This window comes from Canis lupus, chromosome 7 (assembly GCF_011100685.1).
Source record: "Canis lupus familiaris isolate Mischka breed German Shepherd chromosome 7, alternate assembly UU_Cfam_GSD_1.0, whole genome shotgun sequence".
Taxonomy (NCBI): domain Eukaryota; kingdom Metazoa; phylum Chordata; class Mammalia; order Carnivora; family Canidae; genus Canis; species Canis lupus.
The window spans coordinates 63966150-63988230 of NC_049228.1; the positions used below are offsets into that span (position 1 = coordinate 63966150).

The 22081-nt window shown below is 38.6% G+C and overlaps 1 protein-coding gene across 1 annotated transcript; it reads right to left on the reverse strand.

Annotated features, from left to right (window-relative positions):
• Positions 1–202: 202 nt before the first annotated feature.
• HRH4 (histamine receptor H4) lies at positions 203–14143 on the reverse strand. Its single transcript, XM_038541790.1, has 3 exons — positions 13859–14143; positions 7151–7314; positions 203–1412 (listed from the first exon to the last, which is right to left on the reverse strand). Exons 1-3 carry the CDS (start codon positions 14049–14051, stop codon positions 582–584), a joined length of 1188 nt encoding a protein of 395 aa, XP_038397718.1. The 5' UTR covers positions 14052–14143; the 3' UTR covers positions 203–581.
• Between the last annotated feature and the right edge of the window lie 7938 nt (positions 14144–22081).

The following is a 22081-nucleotide window of genomic DNA, read 5'->3' on the forward strand; positions in this document are numbered from 1 at the left end:
ATAGCAAACACTGATTGTTGAAAGAAAACAAGAACTCTTAACTTTCACAATGAATGCTGTATCGAGATCTAAAAGCTGGGGAATCCCTGGGTGGCTCAGCAGTTTATTGTCTGCTTTTGGCCCAGGGCGTGATCCTGGAGTTTCGGGATCAAGTCCCACATCAGGCTCCCTGCATGGAGCCTGCTTCTCCCTCTGTCTCTGTCTCTGTCTCTGTCTCTGTCTCTGTCTCTGTCTCTGCCTCTGTGTGTGTGTGTGTGTGTGTCTCATGAATAAATAAATAAAAAATCTTTAAAAAAAAAAGATCTTAAAGCTAAGGAAGAGGCAATGAGTCAGAAAAGTACAGTGCATTTGTGGCTAGGAGTTTACAAAAACATTGTCATCTATTTCTAATTGTACTATTATTATTCACCGGAATAATTTTCCCTTGACTTCCAGGCTCCAATTTTTTAAAAAACTTTCAAGTGTTACAATTTTATGGACTTTCCTGGTAGCATAGAAAGGGAAGAAATGAAAATGAAAGCCAGATCAAATTCATGTAGGTGAGATTAAGACTAAAATTTTTGTCAATGATAAAATTATCTTTAAGAGGACACTGACCGATTCTGTGATGGTATGGATGGCTTTTTCATATGAAATATTTTCAAGAAAGCCTTCTGGAAATGCTTGTGACACAATGGATACAAAAAAGGATTGACAAAGGAATTGAGCCATTGAAGCCAAAACGTGATTTCATACCCAACTATTTGAGGACGCTGTTCTAGTGGGTAAATTGAGCGAATGATGGTGAACAAAGAATAGGGAGCCCAGCAAACGGCAAAAACACCTAGGAGAATGGCCAGTGACTTGGCTAATTTCCTGGCTCTAAGCAGTTCAATATGTTCCCTTTGGTGAAGACACAGGGAATCAGAATGGGTGAGGGAAGCCATTTTGGAAGTAATTATACTGCTATTCATCTGGGCTCTTAAAGAAAGCAAAAGATTGCTCTTTCTTTCATGTCTTTTCAAAGGAACAGATGGTGCTGTTTCCTTCTGTTCAGAAAGAGATGTTCTTGAAAACAGTCCACCCCTAAGTAAGGATCCACAGTTACTGGAAGAGACAGAAGTGAGTGTGGGCTGGCTTTGCCACCGACTGAGATTGCCACGCTTCCACAGGCTCCAGTATATGTACATGTTGAAATAGGCCACCGAGAAGACTGGGACAAGGAATTCAAAGAATGACGAGATGGCAAGGACGTACCACCTGGTAAAGAATCCAGGTTCACAATCCTTCTCCTCCACGACTCCGAAACTGGAATTCTTCCAAGACTCTGAAACTAGAATGATTGGCCCATGCACTAAGAAGGCCAGCACCCAGACTGCCACCATCAGAGACACAATCTTCAAGATCCCAGTGTGTTGAGCTCTGTAAGAAACCTAAAAGAGACCAAATAAATTGTTTCAATATAATGAACATATGTTGGTTGCATAAGGCATATCATAGGCGCTCAGAAGTTTCAGTGCTATGCAAGAGGTAGGGAAGTTACCTAGCCCTGGATAACATGATATGGGCCAAGACAGAGGGTTCAGTAGAGCTTGGTCCAAGGTGCAGACTTTCTTAGCGACCTACCAGAAGGAATCTATTAAACCTCTGGCCCTCTAGAAAATGTTAAGATCAATATCTAAAATAAGAATGCAATGTTTCCTACTCTACAGATACTAATCTGAATGGTGGAACAACTGAAACTGGGTGCCCCTTTTCACAATGTTTCTCAATCTGCCAGCTGGATCATGATCAGAATTTTTCTTTTAATGAAGTAGAGCAGTCAATGTCAGAATGCTTCACAATTAGATGAGTTTGTATTGTTTGATGAAACTTTTGCTTTGGGAATGTAGATATACATAGAGAGAGAGAAACACATGCACTGAACCCCCTATCAAATGGTTTCCCTCTGTGGTCACAGTCAAACAAGTTTGAATGCCACTGGCTTTTTTGATTCTGATATTTAGGAAGAATCTACTCTGTAGTTTATCCAGAGACTTCAAGGTGGTATCAAAAAGAGAATTCTTACATCACTCCCAAGGAGATGAACACCCACACACACACACACACACAAAGTCTAAAGCTGCTATGGAGACATAATAGAATGTTACTGAGCATTACCAAATCATTTCTTTCTATAAACATTTCCACTTGACAAAAATGGTGCCAAAGCTGTGGTGGCCAGCCACTAGGAGAGACATGGCTGTGGCAAGGACCACAGTCTTTTTTAAAGGATGAAGAATGCTCTAGGTCTGCTTGGTCATAAAGACTAACTACTATAAGGGAAAATGAGGTTCTATGAGTAAGGATTGCTCTCAGTTCTCAGGGCCCATGATCTTTGATAGATCCTGAAATCTTTAAAAATATTTTCTATAAGAAATCTGAAAGGTCACATAAACACATTAACCAAGAATTTTTTTAAGGGGACCTGGAACAACCTTCCTAAGCTTTTTTTTAGATCAGTAAGTTCCTTCCAGCTCATATGTTCTATATTTCTCTGATTTCCTCACTCAAGGGAAAGGAAATGATTTCCCCCATGAAACTGAAACATGCCTCTCTTTCCACTGTTGCTTATGTATTATTTTCTCTACAAGTCTCTAAATTTCATGCTATGGTGTGTTTTCTCATTTCTATTAAAAAGGTACAACAATGCCCAGCACTGTCTTTCTTTGATGGATTGTGCAGGCTGGGAAGGGCTCACCAATTGGCTGGAGGTAAGAAGAAGCAGACTTAAAAAAAAAAAAAGGAAGAAGAAGAAGGAGAAGAAGAAGAAGAAGAAGAAGAAGAAGAAGAAGAAGAAGAAGAAGAAGAAGAAGAAGAAGAAGAAGAAGAAGAAGAAGAAGAAGAAGAAAGAAAAGTTATTTTTAAAAACTGCAGGGAAGTGGTTTTTTTTTTTTTCAAATTACTGATATTTCTGAGGCTAAGCTAAAATGCATATGGTGCTGACCACAAGTTCCCATATACAATACACTTTTTTACCTTCTGCTTCTCATGCCACTAATTAATATATCTCTTGCACTAAATCTAATGATTATGAAGATGGTAACAATACCCAGATGGTCATAAAACTGCATTTAGTTTTTTAATTGCTCTGTTCAGCCTTTGTAATGATGTGATGCAATATGCTGGAAAGTGATCTCTTTTCTATTATGCATAAGGTCAAATGGGATAATGGACATCCAAGGGAATTGAAAGGACAATGCCCATCTCTTCATCTCTGGGTAGCATTTTTGATAGATAGCTCAAGCATTGCTTGAATCCAGGCCCAAGCCAGTTGGAGTGGCCTTCCTGATATCAATCAATGGCCCAGTCCTCACCCATGACAGAATATGTTCATTGTTCAGGATATTGCCTCTTATCCTGCTTCCCTACCCACCCCAATAAGATATCCAAACATTCGGTCAATCAAGTTTCTTTTATAAGGCAGAGCAGCCCCCAGAACTTGCTGGTGTTAATAATGAGATGAGATTGCAGAGCCATTCTAAGCACCTGTTGCAGGTTGAAATGTGTCCTCCAAAGAGATACATTGGAGTCCTAAGACCTGGTACCTGTGTGTATGACCTCTTTGCAGATATAATCAAGTTAAGATGAGGTCATATTTAATTAGGGTGAGCCCTAATCGAATATGACTAGTGTCCTTATAAGAAAGGCACAGACACACAGGGAGAACACTGTATCAATGGAAGCAGAGACTGGAGTGACACATACGAGCCAAGGACCGCCAAGGAATGCCAAGATGGCTGGTAATATTAGAAGCTAAGAGAAAGGCATGGAACCAGCAGCAGAGAGAGCATTGCCCTGCCTACACTTTGATTTTGGACTTCAGGTCTCCAAACATTAAATGTATTCCGGATAATAAATGTCTATGGTCTTAAGCCATCCAGTGTACAATACTTGATTACAGCAGTCCTAGGAAACTAGCCAGCCCCCAGCAACAATATTTTCATGGTCTTGATTTTACTGTTAAGCTTCCTTCTTCATCTTCAGGTAAAAAATAAGTAAATAAATAAATACTCTCCACTTACCATCTTAATTCTATACGCATTTTAATCCCCACTCCTTCCAACTACACTGTTCTACTTTCCTGCATCCACTCTTGTTTCAGCCACACAGAAATCTGCCCCTCCAGAAAATGTGTCTGAGCACTGTAGTCATGCACTGCCATCTGCACTGGGCCTTCCTTTTCTGAATTATTGTCAGATTTCCACTTCTCAGGCCTAGCCCACAACCTGCCTTCCCATATTGTCTCCTCCACTTTGAACTACAACAAGAACTCAGCTTCCCCATAACTACTTCCTATGAGCTCCAGTGGTCTTTGAGGGCTTCCTGGCTCACATGGCTATATTTGAACTATTAGCCAACAGAGATACAAGAGCTACCTGTGTATCCCTTGCAAACATCCACACACTGGTATGTGGAGCTCTTGTTACACATTTGACTCTGTGCTATGTACTAAAGATCTTAGATCTGGCTGACCCAGGCCTCATCAAATTAGAACCTACATGGCCACGGGAATTCCTTAAGGCAAGACTAGGAAACAAACCCACTCATTTTCTCTCTATACCTCAGTCTTCATGTCTCTGTGACTTCTAACACTTGTCCTAACTATACAAAGTGTCCCTTGCCTTTGCACAAACCCAAGATAGACTCAAGAGCTTGAACATCCAGCAAAGGGATGTCCTAGTGAACATTAACTAGGAACATCCAGTGAAGACTAAAAAGAAATATTAACTCAGAAAAAAAGGGAAATGTTTAAGTATAAATCGGAAATATTATGAATTAAAGCACTTTTGAACATTCTGATGGACTCAAACTAAGAAATACATTATATTATTTTATTTTTTAAGAAATAGGGATCCCTGGGTGGCACAGCGGTTTGGCGCGGGCCTTTGGCCCAGGGCGCGATCCTGGAGACCCGGGATCGAATCCCACATCGGGCTCCCGGTGCATGGAGCCTTCTTCTCCCTCTGCCTATGTCTCTGCCCCTCTCTCTCTCTCTCTCTCTCTCTGTGACTATCATAAATAAATAAAAATTAAAAAAAAAGAAATACATTTTGTATCATAACTAAGTGCACAGACAGAAGTACTCATAAAATAATACCTACATTTATTATGTAAAAGACACTCTGATATTTTATACTCTATTTTTTAGTTCTGTTTTACTATGGGTTTTTTTCTCTATTTTTTCTTTAAAAAAAAAAAAAAAAAGCTGCCACAATCCATGAACTGACTTCATAACTCAACAGCCTGCAATGGAAAACCATGTGGATCACAACCTGCAATTAGAAAACCATGAGCTTAGAGGCATCTGAATTGCTCATCCAAGCTAATCTGTACTCTCTCCAGAGTTTGTGTGCTACAAATTGCAGTGGGCCATGAAGTACCTGATGCCAAGTGTCTGGACCGACACATTCATTCTCCTCTTCTTCCTGACAATATGGCAGCTCAGCTAGAGACCACATTTCCCAGCTTTTCTTGCAATGAGATGTGAGACCATATGACTAAATGTCACCAATAAAATGTGAGTGGAAATGATTGTATGATTCTGCACCACTTGGTTAAAAGAAAATCCCTTACCCTGGACTTCTGCCCTTTGCTCATCCTTTCTAGAACCTGGAATGACAGCAACCTGACTTTGACCATGGAGAATAATGGTCAAGAGCAGAATAATGACCTAGAGCAGGGATCAGTGAACTAGTGTCTATGAAACAAATGTGGCCCACCACCTGTTTAGATCAATTTTCATTGGAACACAATGAATGAATCATTCCCTTTTATTTTTTTTTAACATATTATGTATGGCTCTTTTTGTGCCATAATGGTAGATTTGAGCAGTTGCAACAGAGACCGTAGTTTCCTTTATAACAAAAGTTTGCTGACCCCTGCCCTAGAGGGTGCAGAGCCACCCTGTTAGCTTAGGTTCCTAGATGATTTTCTGAGCAGAGGCTTTCCTGGAATGTTCTGTGAGAGAAAAAGAAATTTCAATCTTGTTTGAGCCTCATCTTTGTTACTGCAGTTGATCCTTGCCTTACGCAATATACCCTTGTCTGCTCCAAGCTGTGCAGCCCTCCCAAGTCAGAGCTGTCACTGTCCTCCCAATACTTCCAACATGGCACTTAGTCTACTCTACCGAACCCATCTGTTTTTAGATCTTTCTCCACATTAGCCTGTTGTGCTCCTCAAAAGTGGAGACTTATCCCAGCACTTAGCAAAATCACACAGTAGTATCCCCTAAAGATTTGAGGGGAGTGAAGGAGGTTTCCTATCTAGGTCTCAAAGACTTCAGATTACTGCTCTGTATTGCTATACTCCTGTCACCCTCTGTCTTTACTTGCATCTGCCTTGTATTTCCCCTTGTTCTATTGCTAATAAATTTAGCATTTGCTATTCCAAATCTTACGTCATTTCAGACTTTCTTGGCATGGATCCTACACAGGCTTTGGGACTTGATCTTCCAGGCTGGTCCCACTATCTGACCTATAGCTTCTCTGTATATTCTTTTTTCCTTTGGCTATTTTCTCACGACATTCAAAAGTCTGGGCATCGGAATGCCTGGGTAGCTCAGTGGTTGCGCATCTGCCTTTGGCTCAGGTTGTGATCCCAGGGTCCCGGGATCAAGTCCCACATGGTGCTCCTCACAGGGACCCTGCTTATCCCTCTGCCTGTGTCTCTACCTCTCTCTGTGTGTCTCTCATGAATGAGCAAATAAAATCTTAAAAAAAAAAAAAAAGTCTGGGCATCTTTCTGCTTGCCCACCAGGTTCCACCTGAAGAAAATCTTCATGTCTTAGTTTGTGTAAGGAATGGAACTGATAAGCCTACTGTGACTCTCATGTATATCCAATCTACTGTGGACTCAGTCTACCACTTCTGAAAACTTGCCTTGGATTCTTTTTTTTATGTCTTTCCACTTGAGTGGTATATAGAGGAGTGAATAACTTAGCCAAATCATACACAGAAATTGTTCTCTAAGGGCCAATGAAAACTTAGTGCCAAATAACAGAAGGATAATCAGGATCCTCAAAGGTTTGCCAACTAAACAAAAAAATTACACGCAAAAAGTTTTTCCTTTTGGACCCTAAATGTGTAAGTACATAATCTTCTAAAGAAGGTAAATTAATGTTTTCACTTACAGCATTCGAGACTGACTGGTATCGATCATAGCTGATGAGAACAATGTTATACACCGATGTTGTACACAAAAGATAGTCGGCAATGAGCCAAAATGCACAGAGTTTATTTCCAAAGTCCCAATCAAACAGAGTGTGAGGGATGTACAAAGGAATGGAGATCATACCTGTACAAGGAAAAATAAGGCAAAAAAAAAAAGCATGTATCAATGAATACAAAGAGGCATAGGCATACAACACAATGACATACCTGAACTGACTAAAACTGTCTTGATTATAATTTAGAAATTCATGGTGTTTCATTAACAAACTCAAGACTGATTATCTACACATTCCTTATATACTATTTTCTTTCTTAAATACTATTTTTGCAATGGCTGTTATAAATATCATACGTTTCTTTATTACTTTCCAAATTAAGCTCAGGTCTCAATCTGCATCTCCAGCCATATACAGCACAAGTCATCTTTATGTTCATGATCCAACCCAGACAGAATGGGCCAGCCTTCCCCCAAACACAGCCCACAGTTTCACATGTCCTTTGGCAACAGCACTCTTTCTTCCTAGAATATCTTCCTCTCTTCTACTGAAAAGTCTATTTACTTCCATCTCATTCTTCATTCAGTTCACAAAAATGACTTGTCATCTTTCTCAGAACTTCCTTGCCAGAAGTTACCCCTCTGTCACCTGCACTGTGCTGACACTTTGCTCTTCGCTCCCTCTCTCATGTACAAATACATTCTATTTTGGATCTCTGTCATCTTTTCATGTATTTCTCCTGAGAGATGGGACCTCAGTTGTAAATTGATCTTTGCGTTTTTCACAACACTGAGAGCTGACCAATGGCTGATACATTTAACTTAAATAAGTTAGTAGTAGTTGATATGTATTGTGCAGTTACCATATGCCAGACATCATGCTATGTCTGCTGCATATATCATCTCATTTAATGTTCATAGAAACTGTCTGAGGTAGAAACCATGGTGATGTCGCTGATAAAGAACTTATAGCTCAAGATGAAGACATAATTGCCCAAGGTCCACTCCACTAGTAAACAGAAGATTGGCTTTGAAGCCAAGCAGTGTGATTTCAGAACTCCCAACTTTAACCACTGCACTTCACTGAGTGAACAAATATGTAAGTGGTTCAGCTCTGCACAAAAATTGCTTAATTATGAAAAATGACTAAACTGGGCTCCCTTTCCTTTAGCTTTGTTGGAATTTTTCATTGTGATGACATTTCAGACAAGTGACACCACTCACTAAGAATATAATCTATCAAGAGGAAGGAAGCTCAGTGAGAAACTTCATATTTTATCAGGCACTTGACAAGATGTCCTATTTTCATTTGAAAATCAAATTAACCGATGATGAACAATAGTAAAGGCAAAAGAAAGGAGAAGGATGAAGGAAACCCTGCATTCTCCCAAAACCAGATGACATGAGGATATAATGGTGTGGTTTCAGCACCAGTGAAAGGGAATGCAGAATTTAGTTTTCTATACCTAAGTTCACATACAAAGATGAGAGACAAAGCATCATCGAGATGGAAGAGTTTTGTGGTCAGTTCTTATATGTAGTTCAATTTGCCTGCTTGTTTCATGCCTTGATTATATTTTTAATGATAACCAATCTTATTTATGGGGCCTTCCATCTCAAAGGGGTGTGTGCATGCATGCATACACACACCTATGGTATAAAATAGGTAAATGAGATAAATCAAAGTACCTAAGATAAATCACCTGAGATAAATCAAAGTATCTTCAAAACAGAGATATGTATCCTATTTTGGTCCAGAGTTGTGGCTTCCAATATTCCCAAGATGAGTATTTTCCACACACACATGCTTATTTCCTCCACAGAATGACAAAAAGTACAATGGCCAATAATCATTTGCATTACAGACACACTGTCTCTTTCAATGTTAAAGGGAGGGTGTGAGTTCAGTAATCTTGTCCACACATTTTCTGAATTAGATGAAAGAGGAAGGGTGTGTTTGGGTGTGTTCAAAACTTCAGGAGCTGCTTGAGACAGCAGTTTCAAATAGCCAATCCTCTGGCTTTAATAAAACCCTGCTGTCACCTCATGTTCTACATAATATTTTGGCACAAATGTCATGCTTAGATCCTCCGTCTTGTTGAGTGATGGCAATGTTTGTGGCTAATTCCAAAGCAGTTTCAAAAACTGAATCATTGCTATTTCTAGGATATGCCCACTCCGAAGTGTGTCTATAACTGCCACTCTGGAATCATGCTTCTGAGTCAGATTGACTTGATAAGCAAAACTAAGAGTCAGTTTCTTGAAAACAGCAATGTACCTTTAGCATGACAGTTTAAGTGGGTTAGGGGGTGGGAAGTGAGGGAAAACAAACTATATTAAGAGAAGGCAGTGAAGAAATAAAAACAAGGAAGTGAAGGAAGAAGGAGAACAGAGCAGAAAAAAGAAGGATGAGAAGAAAAGCCCTGTGAAACCTCAGGCCATTTGCTCACCCCAGCCTGCTCCCCGCCTTTCCGTCTAACCTCCTGCTACTCCCTCTGCCCCTCACTCCCTCCACTCCAGATCCTCCTGCCTCAGATACACTGCACACTCACCCCTCAGATCCTTGCACTTGCCCCAGCAAGAAATGCTCTTCCTTTAGAGCTCCTTCTTATTCACTCTGATGTGTCCTAACCAGTGAGCCCCACCCCTGGCATTTAAATGGCAAACTCCATCTCCAGCACCCTTTCTCTCCCTCTTCCCTGCTGTTTTTCTCACTAACAATGACCACCCTCTAAAATGCTATATAATTTTATTCACTTATTTTTTTTTAATTTATTTATTTATGATAGTAACAGAGGGAGAGAGAGAGAGGCAGAGACACAGGCAGAGAGAGAAGCAGGCTCCATGCACCGAGAGCCCGACGTGGGATTCAATCCTGGGTCCCCAGGATCGCGCCCTGGGCCAAAGGCAGGCGCCAAACTGCTGCGCCACCCAGGGATCCCTATTCACTTATTTATATTTATTATATGTCTCACCACCAGCAGCAGCCCAGTAGAAATAGAAGCACCATGAGGACAGGGAGTTTTTGTCCCTATTTTCACTGTTATACCCCCAGTACCTCAGAGAGTGCCTACTTCAAAATAAGCCAGCATTGGATAATGAGCATGGGGAAGCCCAAATTGCTTGAAAATTGCCACTATCTGGCATTGTCCCTTCTTTCCAAAACCAGGTAAGAAGCTACAATTTCCATGAGAAAATGACAATCAAAAGTTGTGGGGAGCTAAAAACCCCAGTGAATTCTTTGGGTCAATAGGGGAATGTGTGGACAATGGTTAGTGCATAGAGAGTATTATGGACTGAATGTTTGTGTCCCCCCAAAATTCACATGTTGAAGCCCTACCCCTCAGGGTGGCTGCATTTGGAGATAGGGCCTACAAGGAGGTAAAGTTAAAGGAGTCTTAAGGATGGAGCCCTAATCCAACAGCATTTGTATCCTTATAAGAAGAAACACCAGAGAGCTTACTTGCTCGCTCTCTCCATGCACACTCAAAGGTAAGGCCACATGAGAACATATCGAGAAGGCAGCTGCCTGCAAATCAGGAAGAGAGCCCTCACCAGGAACCAAATCTGCTGGCACTTTGTTCTGGGACTTCTCAGCCTCCAGAACATGAGAAAGTCGATTGCTGTTAAATCACTCAGACAGGCATTTGGTTGTAGCAGCCCAAGCTAACCAACAGAGAAGAGTCCTGAACTGAGGCATGAAGGGACTAAAGATAAACTCTGACCTCTTAAAATACGGTTCAGATTCTGTTGGCCCCAACCATCTCTGTCCTTGCAGATCCTGCCTGGCCATCTGTCACATGGTCATGTAGGCCCTAGGTGCCCACACACGTGTAGATGTGAAGAAGGAACCCATAGATGGAAACATAGTCATGTGATACCAATTTTATAGATATCTGCTTATAGAGATAGTATTTTTTTTTTCTGGAAGAGTGTGCAGATGAGATATATTTATATCAATGTAGCTGGTACTGGAATTTCTTCTCAATAAGTCTTTGCTAAACATTACATTCAGCCTGGAAAGTTACTCAAGTGCCCCAAATTTAGATTTTCGATTAGAGGCCAGTTCTGAAACCTGTGAGAAGAGGGCATTCGGCCAAAGCCCACAATACCTAGCACATGCAATACTCCAGGCTGTCACCACGTGGTTCTGGAGATCAAGGTCTCTTGACCAAAAGAACTAAGAATTTCTGCCTTACAACTACAGGAAAGTTCTCCTGAGTTCTCCCCTGGCCCAGCACCACCATCATGAGCCTATAGGCTCAGAGCCAAAAAGCCCACTGCTAAGCATGACTAAGGACAAAGAACAGCCCCAACACCAAACTCTCAAACTCCAATCTTGTTACAGAAAGTTCTCAGAGGCTGTCCTAATTTCTTATACCATCATGGCAAATACTATTAAATAAGTGGGCTTCTGGATGAAGCTGGTAGGGGGAAAGGGAAAGATCAAGGAGGAGACTGGCAGATTAACAAAGATTCTGGCTTGTGTCTGCTGTCATCAGCTGCAAAGCCATTCCTTTTCCCATCCACCTGCCAATGGAGGGAGACCCTCAGGAGTGTTGAATAACTACACCAGCAGGGATATTTCCCTTGGTGTGCAAGCACATGCTGGTGGGGCTGCCCTGATGCTTCCATTGGGCCATACCAGGAAACCCTCTGTGCTTATCTAGTACCATCTTTGTTCAAAAGCTTCAGGCCTCAGGCTCTTGTGGTTGGGTATAGTTTTACCCGATCCCTCCCTACTGCCACTCCATTTGAGTTAGTCAAAATACATAATCAACTTGAAGTGTTAGGTATTATCTAAAAGCTGTACAATTCTGTGAAGAAGGCAAAGAGGGAGAAGTATATTTATAGCGAATATTCTCTTCACATTAAATATAATCATATAGTTATACATGTGTCTGTGATTATAGAAAATGATATGGAAGGATCTACCTCAAGTTGTTAATGTGGGTTACCTGAAGGGGCAGAATTGAGGAGAGGAAAGGGGAGATTTTTGCTTTTTTTCAATACTTCTATGTGGTTCACCATCTTCATCTGTGATCCTTCTATGCTGTGACTCCACATCCATCTCTCAAAGCTAGAAGTTTTCTCCAGGACGTTTATCAGTACAATATCAGAAGCATTAGCTGCCCTCCCTAATGCCCCCTATTCCTATAAATCATGCCATACTTTTCTTGTTCCTAGAACTTAATCTTTATCTCCTGCCCAACCCCACCCTTGCAGCTCTGCCTCCCCAACTTCCTTTCTACACTCCCCGCAGTCGCTCAGAACCTCATCATATGACTTGTGCCTAGATTGCTGCAGGAATGTTTCCGAAGCCAAGCCGCCACCTGCTCTGGCTTCTGCCACCTGCCACATCTCTGCTAATGCCTCCAAGGTAAAGCCTCAATCCATCCGATCACTCTTCTGCTTTAAAAATCCAGATCTTCACATTTTCTGTTGAAAAACCTCCAGTCCAGACACACTAGTATTCAAGGGCCTTCATTATATAGATTCCAACTACTCCAGCTTCATCCCCTATTGATCCCACACAGCCTGTCTGGAGCTCACACTTAGGAAGATGGACACGATGATTTTCTACCAGCATGTCTTTGCTGATTCTTAGAATACTCCTCTCCATCTCTGCCTATGGAAATTCTACCCATCCTCTGAAGTTCATTTCAGATGCTTCTACCCACTAACCAGATGTGCTTTCTCCCTCCTCTGAGTGCCCATAGCACTTGGTGGGTCCCTGTGGTTCTCGTATCATACTCTATACTGTTGCAGTCACTTGTGAGCTTCTCTTATCCACTCTCCTACATTGAAACCTTACCAAAGAAAGAAATTAACTTAGTCTTCTGTATATGTCATTTTCTAATCATACTTGAGTACTTAACAGTCCTTACACATGGTAGGTAATCTACTATCATTTGTGATCTTGCTTTGAGTTGTCATCTATCTGTAGAGAAATCAAAAGAGGACTAACATTTGTTGAGTAACCCTATGTTCCAGGCAACGAAGTAAGCATTTTATGAGGGGTTTTTTTCACTGTAAAATAAATGAAAGCATTTATGTAGCTATAGACACGACAAGTTAAATTATACTAGAAGCTCCTATAAAGCAATACTATCAGCTGACATTTCTACATATACTTATAAACCTAAATATACAAGGAAAATAGCTCCAGAAACAAATAAATCTTAGACTAAAGCAATTTTAGAACTATTCTGGACTTATTTTTATTCTATAAAAAGAAAATAAATTTTGTCAAGGAAAATTCTCCTACAAACCTGATTTACACATACATACTATTCCCCTAAAGTGGCATATAGTTTCCTCAGAATTTTAATCCTTAAACTTTTTTATTTTAACATCCCCAATTCTAAACAGTCCCTTGAAATAACAGAAGCTTATTTTTTTTTAAAGCTAATTTAGGGCAGCCCGGGTGGCTCAGTGGTTTAGTGCCACCTTCAGCCCAGGGTTTGGTCCTGGAGACCTGGGATCAAGTGCCACATCAGGCTCCCTACATGGAGCTTGCTTCTCCCTTTGCCTGTGTCTCTGCCTCTCTCTCTGACTGTGTCTCTCATGAATAAATAAATAAAATCTTTAAAAAGAAAAAAAGCTAATTTAAAGGTTTTAGAAAGAAGTTATAATTGGAAAAGATTATCTGAAATAAAGACATGAAACTTACCAACGAAGAAGTCAGCAATGGCCAAATTAAGGAAAAAGTAGTTACTTCGATGTCTAAGCTTTTTGTCCACCACAAAAGCTAGAATAACCACAGCATTTCCTAGCATTATAGCAAAAGCTAGTAAGCTCATTAAAAATGCTAGAGTAATGCGAGTACTTAGTGGTAAAGTAATTGTTCCATTAGTAGCTGACATCACATCAAATGATGAAGAAGCTCAATAGAGCAAATTAATCCAGGAAGACAATTCTGGCAAGTATGTTTTCCAATCGGGTACCTAATATATATAGTCTCCTACTCATAACAATATTTTTCAAGATCTAATGCTGATCTCATTGTACTTCCTGATTCTTGATAAAGCAATCTTGTGATAACAGTTTCCCTTTAACTGACACTGAAAAAGTAGTTTCCAAAAGATAGTGAAATGTTTTAGTGTAAACATTTGAATGTGATTTAACTACCTCCCCTTAATAGAGCAATATTACATAATATATGTGAAATATAATCGATTCAGTAAATAGATAAGAAATTGGGCTCCAATGAGACTTATTTTTTGAACTGGTATAGATCTAGTTAAAGATTCTTTTCTGATCATGATGGGATACCGGGGGCTGAATTCACCATCCCATCTGACAGAACCAAAAAACTGAGCAGAATATATGAAACAATGGTTGTCAGAGCACCGGACATTAGGCAATGAAGGACAGTGATCCCTGAGAAAAGGGGGGGAGAAAATGAGATCAGCTGTGCAGCTGCCCCTGCTTACTGTCTTTTGTGAGTTTCCAGGGCACAGAGCAGAGAGGGGACATCCAGGAGGAGCCCCCAGCAGATTACTTGCAATGGGGAGATGAAGTGCAGAGTCAGGGAGTACCAGATAGGACTCTGCTGCACAGCTGCTATGTAATACATATTTTTTAACTGCACAAACCTGGAAGTCTTGTGTGTAAGATGGTTCTTGTAATTTCTTAAAAATGTAGCTGATAAAAATAAAATACATATTACATAGAGAGATTTGACTTAAGGTTGATTTTATTATTTTTCATTCATGGCATGAAAATTAATGATCATGACCTTTTTTAAAAATCTGAATGAGGGGCAGCCCCAGTGGCGCAGCGGTTTAGCACGGCCTGCAGCCCGGGGCATGATCCTGGAAACTCGGGATCAAGTCCCACGTCGGGCTCCCTGCATGGAGCCCGCTTCTCCCTCTGCCTGTCTCTCTCTCTCTCTCTCTCTCTCTCAATCTCTGTCTCTATGAATAAATAAGGTCTTTAAAAAAATCTGAATTATTTTTCCAATTTGTCACTCTCCTTAATCTTTATTCTTCTTTACATTTCACTCACTATTAATTCACTAACAAGAGGTATTAGGAATTTGTACGTTCTTCCACAATTACAAAGTCCCTTTCAAAACTAGCCAGTTTTTATGCCTAGTCAACTTAGAAGGCCTTTCTGTTAAAAAAGCAATGCAGCACTAGTTTAATGTAATTTCTTAATTCCAGAATTCTTAATTCTATTTTTTGTAATTTCATGTGGGAAGAGAAAGCAATCTAACAGACTTAGAAATCTTGCCTTGTGCCTTAGGTTGTGGGGAATTGCCTTCATAGAAGTGGACTGTCAGGTAGGTAACATTTGGGGAAAATAATAATGACAAATCATATTGCGCTACATTTCATTCTCTTGCCTTGTGTTGAGCCAACTCAACCACAGACTTGGTAGATATGTAGCTCAGAATTCCATTTTAGGTACTCTATTTGAATTTATTTAAATTTACTGGTGTCAAATCGCTGTAACTTATGTGGCAGATCATTTCCTTTTCTATCACTCCTGATGTATACCTAACTGTTCTTTTTTAAGCATTTATGATACTTTAAAAATGTAAGTTTTGTAAATAAAAATAAATATAAAAGAATAAATCCTGAGGCACCTTGGTGGCTCAGTCCATTAAGTGACCGACTCTTGGTTTCTGTTCAGGTCATAAACTTAGGGACATGAAGTCAAGCTCTGCCTCAAGCCCCACATTGGGCTCCATGCTTAGCACAGAGTCCACATGGGACTCTCCCTCCCTCTCGCTCTGCCCCTTCCCCATGATGTCTCTCACTCACTCTCTCTCTCTCTCTCAATTAAAAAATTAGATCTATCAACTGTCTGTTATCAGTAATCTTCATTGGTAAGCTCACCATTCAGTAGAACCTATTCACAAAGACTGTTTTATAATCATAGATTTTAACATTCAAAAAGTCATGATTAAGCCCTTTTAATCAAGATTGTTAAACATCTAGAGGCTTTTATGTATCCATTAGCAATTTGCTATTAAATAATGAATTTAAATAACTTACCTTAGTGGACTGTAACCAGTGATTCAAGGCCTTTTGGCATTATTTAGAGCCTTTAACTTAATCTATTAATTATATGCTTATATAACTAAGAATAGAAATAAATATCACCTGGCCTCATCTAGTGACTGTGAAGATATGTACATATAAGGCAACTGAATGATGAATTAAAGATTCATCTTGCTAATGTCATGAGGAACACAGCAAGAGACAACCGTACCAGCAGAACTCCGCATCCAGGTCCCCAACAGGTCCCATCTCTTTTAATAAACAAGAGACTAACACCATCACACTGCAGAGGCTTTCTAGCAGGTTTTACATTTAGGGAGAAAGAGGAAGTAGAAGGACCAGGCTCTTTTCTTCATGAAGCTATTCTGCATTTTCAATTGGGTTGTTTGTTGCTGAGTTTTAAGACTTCTTTATATATATTTTATATACTAGACTCTTATCAGATACAATTTGCAAATATTTACTCCTATTCTGTGTATTGTTTTTACTTTCTTAATAATGTCCTTTGAAGCACAGTTTTTAATTTTGATGAATTCCAATTTATTTTTTTAATTGCTTATGCTTTTGGTGTCACATCTAAGAAACCACTACCTAATCCAGGTCATGAAGATTTACTGTTATGTTTTCTTTGATAAATTTTATAGTTTTAGCTCTTATATTTAGGTCTTTGATACATTTGAGCTAATTTTCATATGCATATGAGGTAAGGGTGCAACCTCATTGTTTCCCATGTGGATATCAAGTTGGCACAATTTGTTTGGAAAGGCTACTTTTTACCCATTGAATTGCTTTGGAATCCTTGTAAAAAATCACCTGATCATAAACATATGGGTTTATTTCTTTATTCTCAACTCTAGTTCATTGATCTTCATGTCAGTTACGCCAGTCCCATACCCTTCTTTATTTTCTATTCAGTTTAACAGTATCTTTCTATCTTAAAGATCAAATAAAGTATATTTCAAGCTTGTGATATAGAAATTTAAGGTTTAAGATATAAAATCACTTAAATTTAAGACATAAAATCATTAACAAAGCCAATATTAAAAAGAATACTCAACAGCATTTAAGATCAATATGAAATCACATTTTAGCATTCAAACAATGTAGATTCACTTAAGTTCTTATAAAAAAATTTTTAAAAAGCATAGTTGGCAGATGACAGAGATGAACAGCATGATTTTTCAGTCTTAAGTATAGAATTTTGTTTAAAATCTGGTCATTATGATTGTATTTAAACAAGTTAGATAACATAAACAAACATGGTCTTAGAACTTCTGGTTCCATATACAAGAAGCTTGGAATGCATCACTCTACCCTAATAAGTAAAAAAGCTGAATAAACTGAAAAATCTTGGATCCATAAGAGAGGGAGGGGCACAGGACAAACTGCTGTCCTCAAGATTGGAAAGACAGACAAGCAAATACACAGAGTTATGAGTTATCAGAGCAAGAAGTCTGAAAACAGAAAACACTAAGGAACTGGTGCCAGGGTAAGAAAACCTGAACTGTAATTGATGAGTTGCTAGAGGACCAGTGCAGACAACTCAGAGTTTAAAATTCCAAGGGGATGCAGTCATAGGGAGGGCCCCACAATTTGGTGAGATTTATTTCCAAAAGCTTGACCAAGCTCCTAAGGTAAATATCAGAAAAATCCCCTCACACTTCCAGTAGGGAGAGGGAAAAAGAAACATTTTGAAATACTCCAGAGCACTCTTGTTCTTAATGAGGCCCGCCCTCTGCGGAAACTAGTTAACTATAGCCTAACGTGCTAGGGTTAAATCAGTGTCTAACAGATTTAGGGGAACACCCAACTCCACCCCACTCTAGCCATCTTGTCCCACCTAAGGGAAGAGAGTAAGAAATATTTGTGCAGTTCACAGTCCAGAAGCATGGGCTTACTAAAAGACTGAGACATCGGGGCAGCCCAGGTGGCTCAGCAGTCTAGCACCACCTTCAGCCCAGGGCGTGATCATGGAGACCCAGGATGGAGTCCCACATCAGGCTCCCTGCATGGAGCCTGCTTCTCCCTCTCCCTGTGTCTCTGCCTCTCTCTCGCTCTCTGTGTCTCTCATGAATAAATAAATAAAATCTTTAAAAAAACAACAAAAAAAGACTGAGACATAATCATAGACTATAGAATGGTTCCCTTCTCCTGATAATTCATTCACCACACCACCAAAGGCCTATTTACAGCAGTTCTTTTTACCTAGTACATCATATCTGGCTATCAAGAAAAAAAAAATTACAAGGCATACCAAAAGGCAAAAAAAAATTTGAAGAGTTGGAGCAAGCATCAGAACCAAACATGCAAGGCAGGGATGTTGGAATTATCAGACTGGGAATTTAAAACAACTATGATGAACAAATACAATGAATATGAATATCTCTAATGGAGAACATAGGCAGCATGCAAGAACAGATGAGCAAACACTAACTTGAAAAGATATATGCACCTCTCTGTTCACTGCAGCATTATTTACAATAGCCAAGATATGGAAACAATCTAGGTGTCCATTGATGGATAAATGAGAAAGAAAATGTGGAGCATTAAAAAAGAAAGAAAGGAAGGAAAAATGTATATCCTTTACACACATACTTAAAATGGAATATCATTCATCCATAAAAAGAATGAAATCTTATCATTTTTGACACCATGGATGGACCATTATGTTAAGTGAAATAAATCAGACACAGAAAGACAAATATTATATGATCTCACACGTATTGGAATCTAAAAATTAAAACAACTGAGCTCATAGATCAGAGAACAGATAGGTGGCACCAGAGGAGGAGTGTTGTTAGTAAGGGGAGTGTAGCCAAAATGGGTGAAAGGGGTCAAAAATTATCTTCCAGTTATGTAAGTCATGGGGATGTAATGTACAGCATGGTGACTATAGTTAATAATATTTGAAAATTACTAAGAGAGTAAATCTTTAAAGTTATCATCACAAGAAAAAAAATTTATGTAACTACATGTGGTAATAAATATTAATCAGACTTTATGTGGTGATCATTTTGCAATATATACAAATCTCAAATCATTCTTGTATACCTGAAACTAACATGATGTTATATGTCAATTATGCTTCGGTTTTTAAAAAAGAGAAAGAAAGAAAAGAACAAATGGGCAATATAAGCTGAGAGGCAGAAATCCTAAGAATAAGAAATTAATGTTAGAGATAAAACACACTGTAACAAAAATGAAGAATGCCTTTGATGGGACTATTAGTAAACAGGATATAGTTGAAAAAAGAATCTCTGAGCTAAAGGGCATGTAAATAGAATTCTGGAAACCCAAAAGCAAAAAGAACAAGGACTGAAAGAAAGAAAAGAACATCCAAGGACTTGGATGACTACAAGTGGTGTAACATATGCATAACGAGAATATCAGAAGGTGAAGAAAGAGAGAAAGGAACAGAAGAAATATCTGAAATATCAATGACTGAGAATTTCCCAAAACATCAGACACTAAACCATAGATTCAGGAACCTTAGAGAACATCTAGCTGGATAAATACCCAAAAGAACCACACATAAGCATATTATTTCAAACTTACTTACACAAAATGAAAGATAAAGTCCTGATAGAATTTCCTTGGAGAAAAACATCTTGCCCATAAAAGAACAAAGACAAGAATTACATCCAACTTCTCAGAAACTATGCCAGCAAGATGAGAGTACAGTGAATTATTATAAATGTTGAGAGAAAAATCCACCAATCTAGAATCCAGTATCCTGCAAAATTATCCTTCAAAAGTGAAGGAGAAATAGATTTTCTCAGGAAAACAAAAATTGCAGGAATTTGTTGCCAGTAGACCTGCCTTGCAAGAAATGTTAAAAGGTTTTTTGGGGAGAAAAAAAAATACTATAAGTCAGAAACTTGGATCTACGTAAGCTAAGGAAAAGCAATGAAGAAGGAATAGATGAAAGTAAATAAAAACTTTTATTTTTCTAGTTCTTAGTTGATCTCACAGATCATAGTTTAAAATAATACTAATGATATATTTGATTATGTATATTTATGTAAATATCATTTATATGCTTATATTTGCTTATATGTAAATGAAATGAATGACAGCAATGACATAAGGGATAGAAGGGAGGAATTAGGATAATTTTGTTATTATAGCATACTCATACTACCTATGGGTATATGAAATAGTACAGTGTTATTTGAAAGTGGGCTTGGATTAACTGTAAATATATATTGTAAACCCAGTTTTATGATTTCACTTAGTAGTTTCAACAATGAGTCATAGATTCCAGCATCAGTAGGTAGGCACTATACAATCATATTAGCAAAGCCAAATTTAATTTTTCCAATCCCTTATAATAAAAACCAAAAGAAGATTCAAATTATTAAAAATCAAAACAAAACCTTTGCTCTCTCCAGTTATTTTTTCATCCTGGTTAGAATATGTAACTAATTTGCAAACTAATAAGCCACATGAAACAAAATTAAAGTTAAAAATAATTTTTAATAATTGGTATACGCCAAAAAAATTGGCATATGCCAATGAAGTTCTGTTATATTCCAGTTTTGGAAACAATGGCACATGTTTTTCATCCCTGTGTTAAGTGACGGCAAACAAGTGTATCACAGGTAACTCACAAAAGCCTGGGAATAGAAATACCAACAAAACCCCCAGAAAATAAACAAAGAAATTTTAACAGGTATATTTACAAGAATATCAGAATATGCATCTGTGCCTATAGTTCTTTCTGTTATCTAATCTATCAGCAGATTCTAAATTTGCTTCCTAAATGTCTTTCAAATTCATCTACATAATTTCATCTCCATTCTCATTATCCTAATCCAAACTACCACTAAGTCTTTATTATGGCATCAGGCTTTTAAATGCTTCTCATTATCCACTCTTGTTCATTTTCAATCTATTTTCTGCCAAGCAACTGGAGTTCACTTCTTAAAACACAAATCTGATTGTGTCACTTTTCCTCTTAAAATGCTTTAGTTGTTTCACTCTGCTCTTATTAAGATCTTATCATCTACAAGATCCTACCTGACTGACTCATCCTGTCTACATCCCTCTTTTGATGATATCTCTTTCAATTACTTCTGTTTTATCTCACAAAATTCTTTCTCTAGTCCTCTGGCACTCCAGCTCTAAGCAAAAGTTCTCGATAAATTTATAGTAAAACAATGAACTAATAACGGGTAGGTCCTTCCACCAATGCAAATATCATTTATTTCAGTTGGGGATTTTTTTTTTCTTCTCATACTGGACAGAACCCATCCAATGCCTTTGGACAAAGGCCTTTGCCTTTACCATCAGCTTCTCCTTCTGGAGCTTTTCTTCCTGCCTGCCACATCACCTCATGATAGTTAGAACAAAGCCAAGGCTACCCTACACCATATAGGGTCTTTTTTTTTTTTTTTTTTTTTTTTAATTGTAGGAAAAGACACGTAACCTAAGATTTACTGTCTAAACCATTTTTAAGTGTGCCATTCAGTAGTGTTAAGTATATTCACGTTGTTATACAACCAATCTCCAGAACTCTTCATCTTGCAAAACTGAAACTATACTCATTACCAACAATTTCCCATTTTCCCTCCTTCTCAGCCCCTGGCAACCATCATTCCACTTTCTGTCTCTATGAATTCAACAACTCTACGTACCTCATATAAGTAGAATCATAGAGTACTTGTTCTTTATCTCACTGGCTTATCTCACCTAGCATAATATCTTCAAGGTCGATCCATTTTGTAGTAGGTGTCAGAACTGCCTTCCTTTCTAAGGATAAATAATATACCATTGAATAATATATGTAACACATTTTGTGTACCTATTTAACTGTTGATGGACACTTGAGTTGCTTCTACCTTTTGGCTTTTGTGAATAATGCTGCTATAAACATAGATGTACGA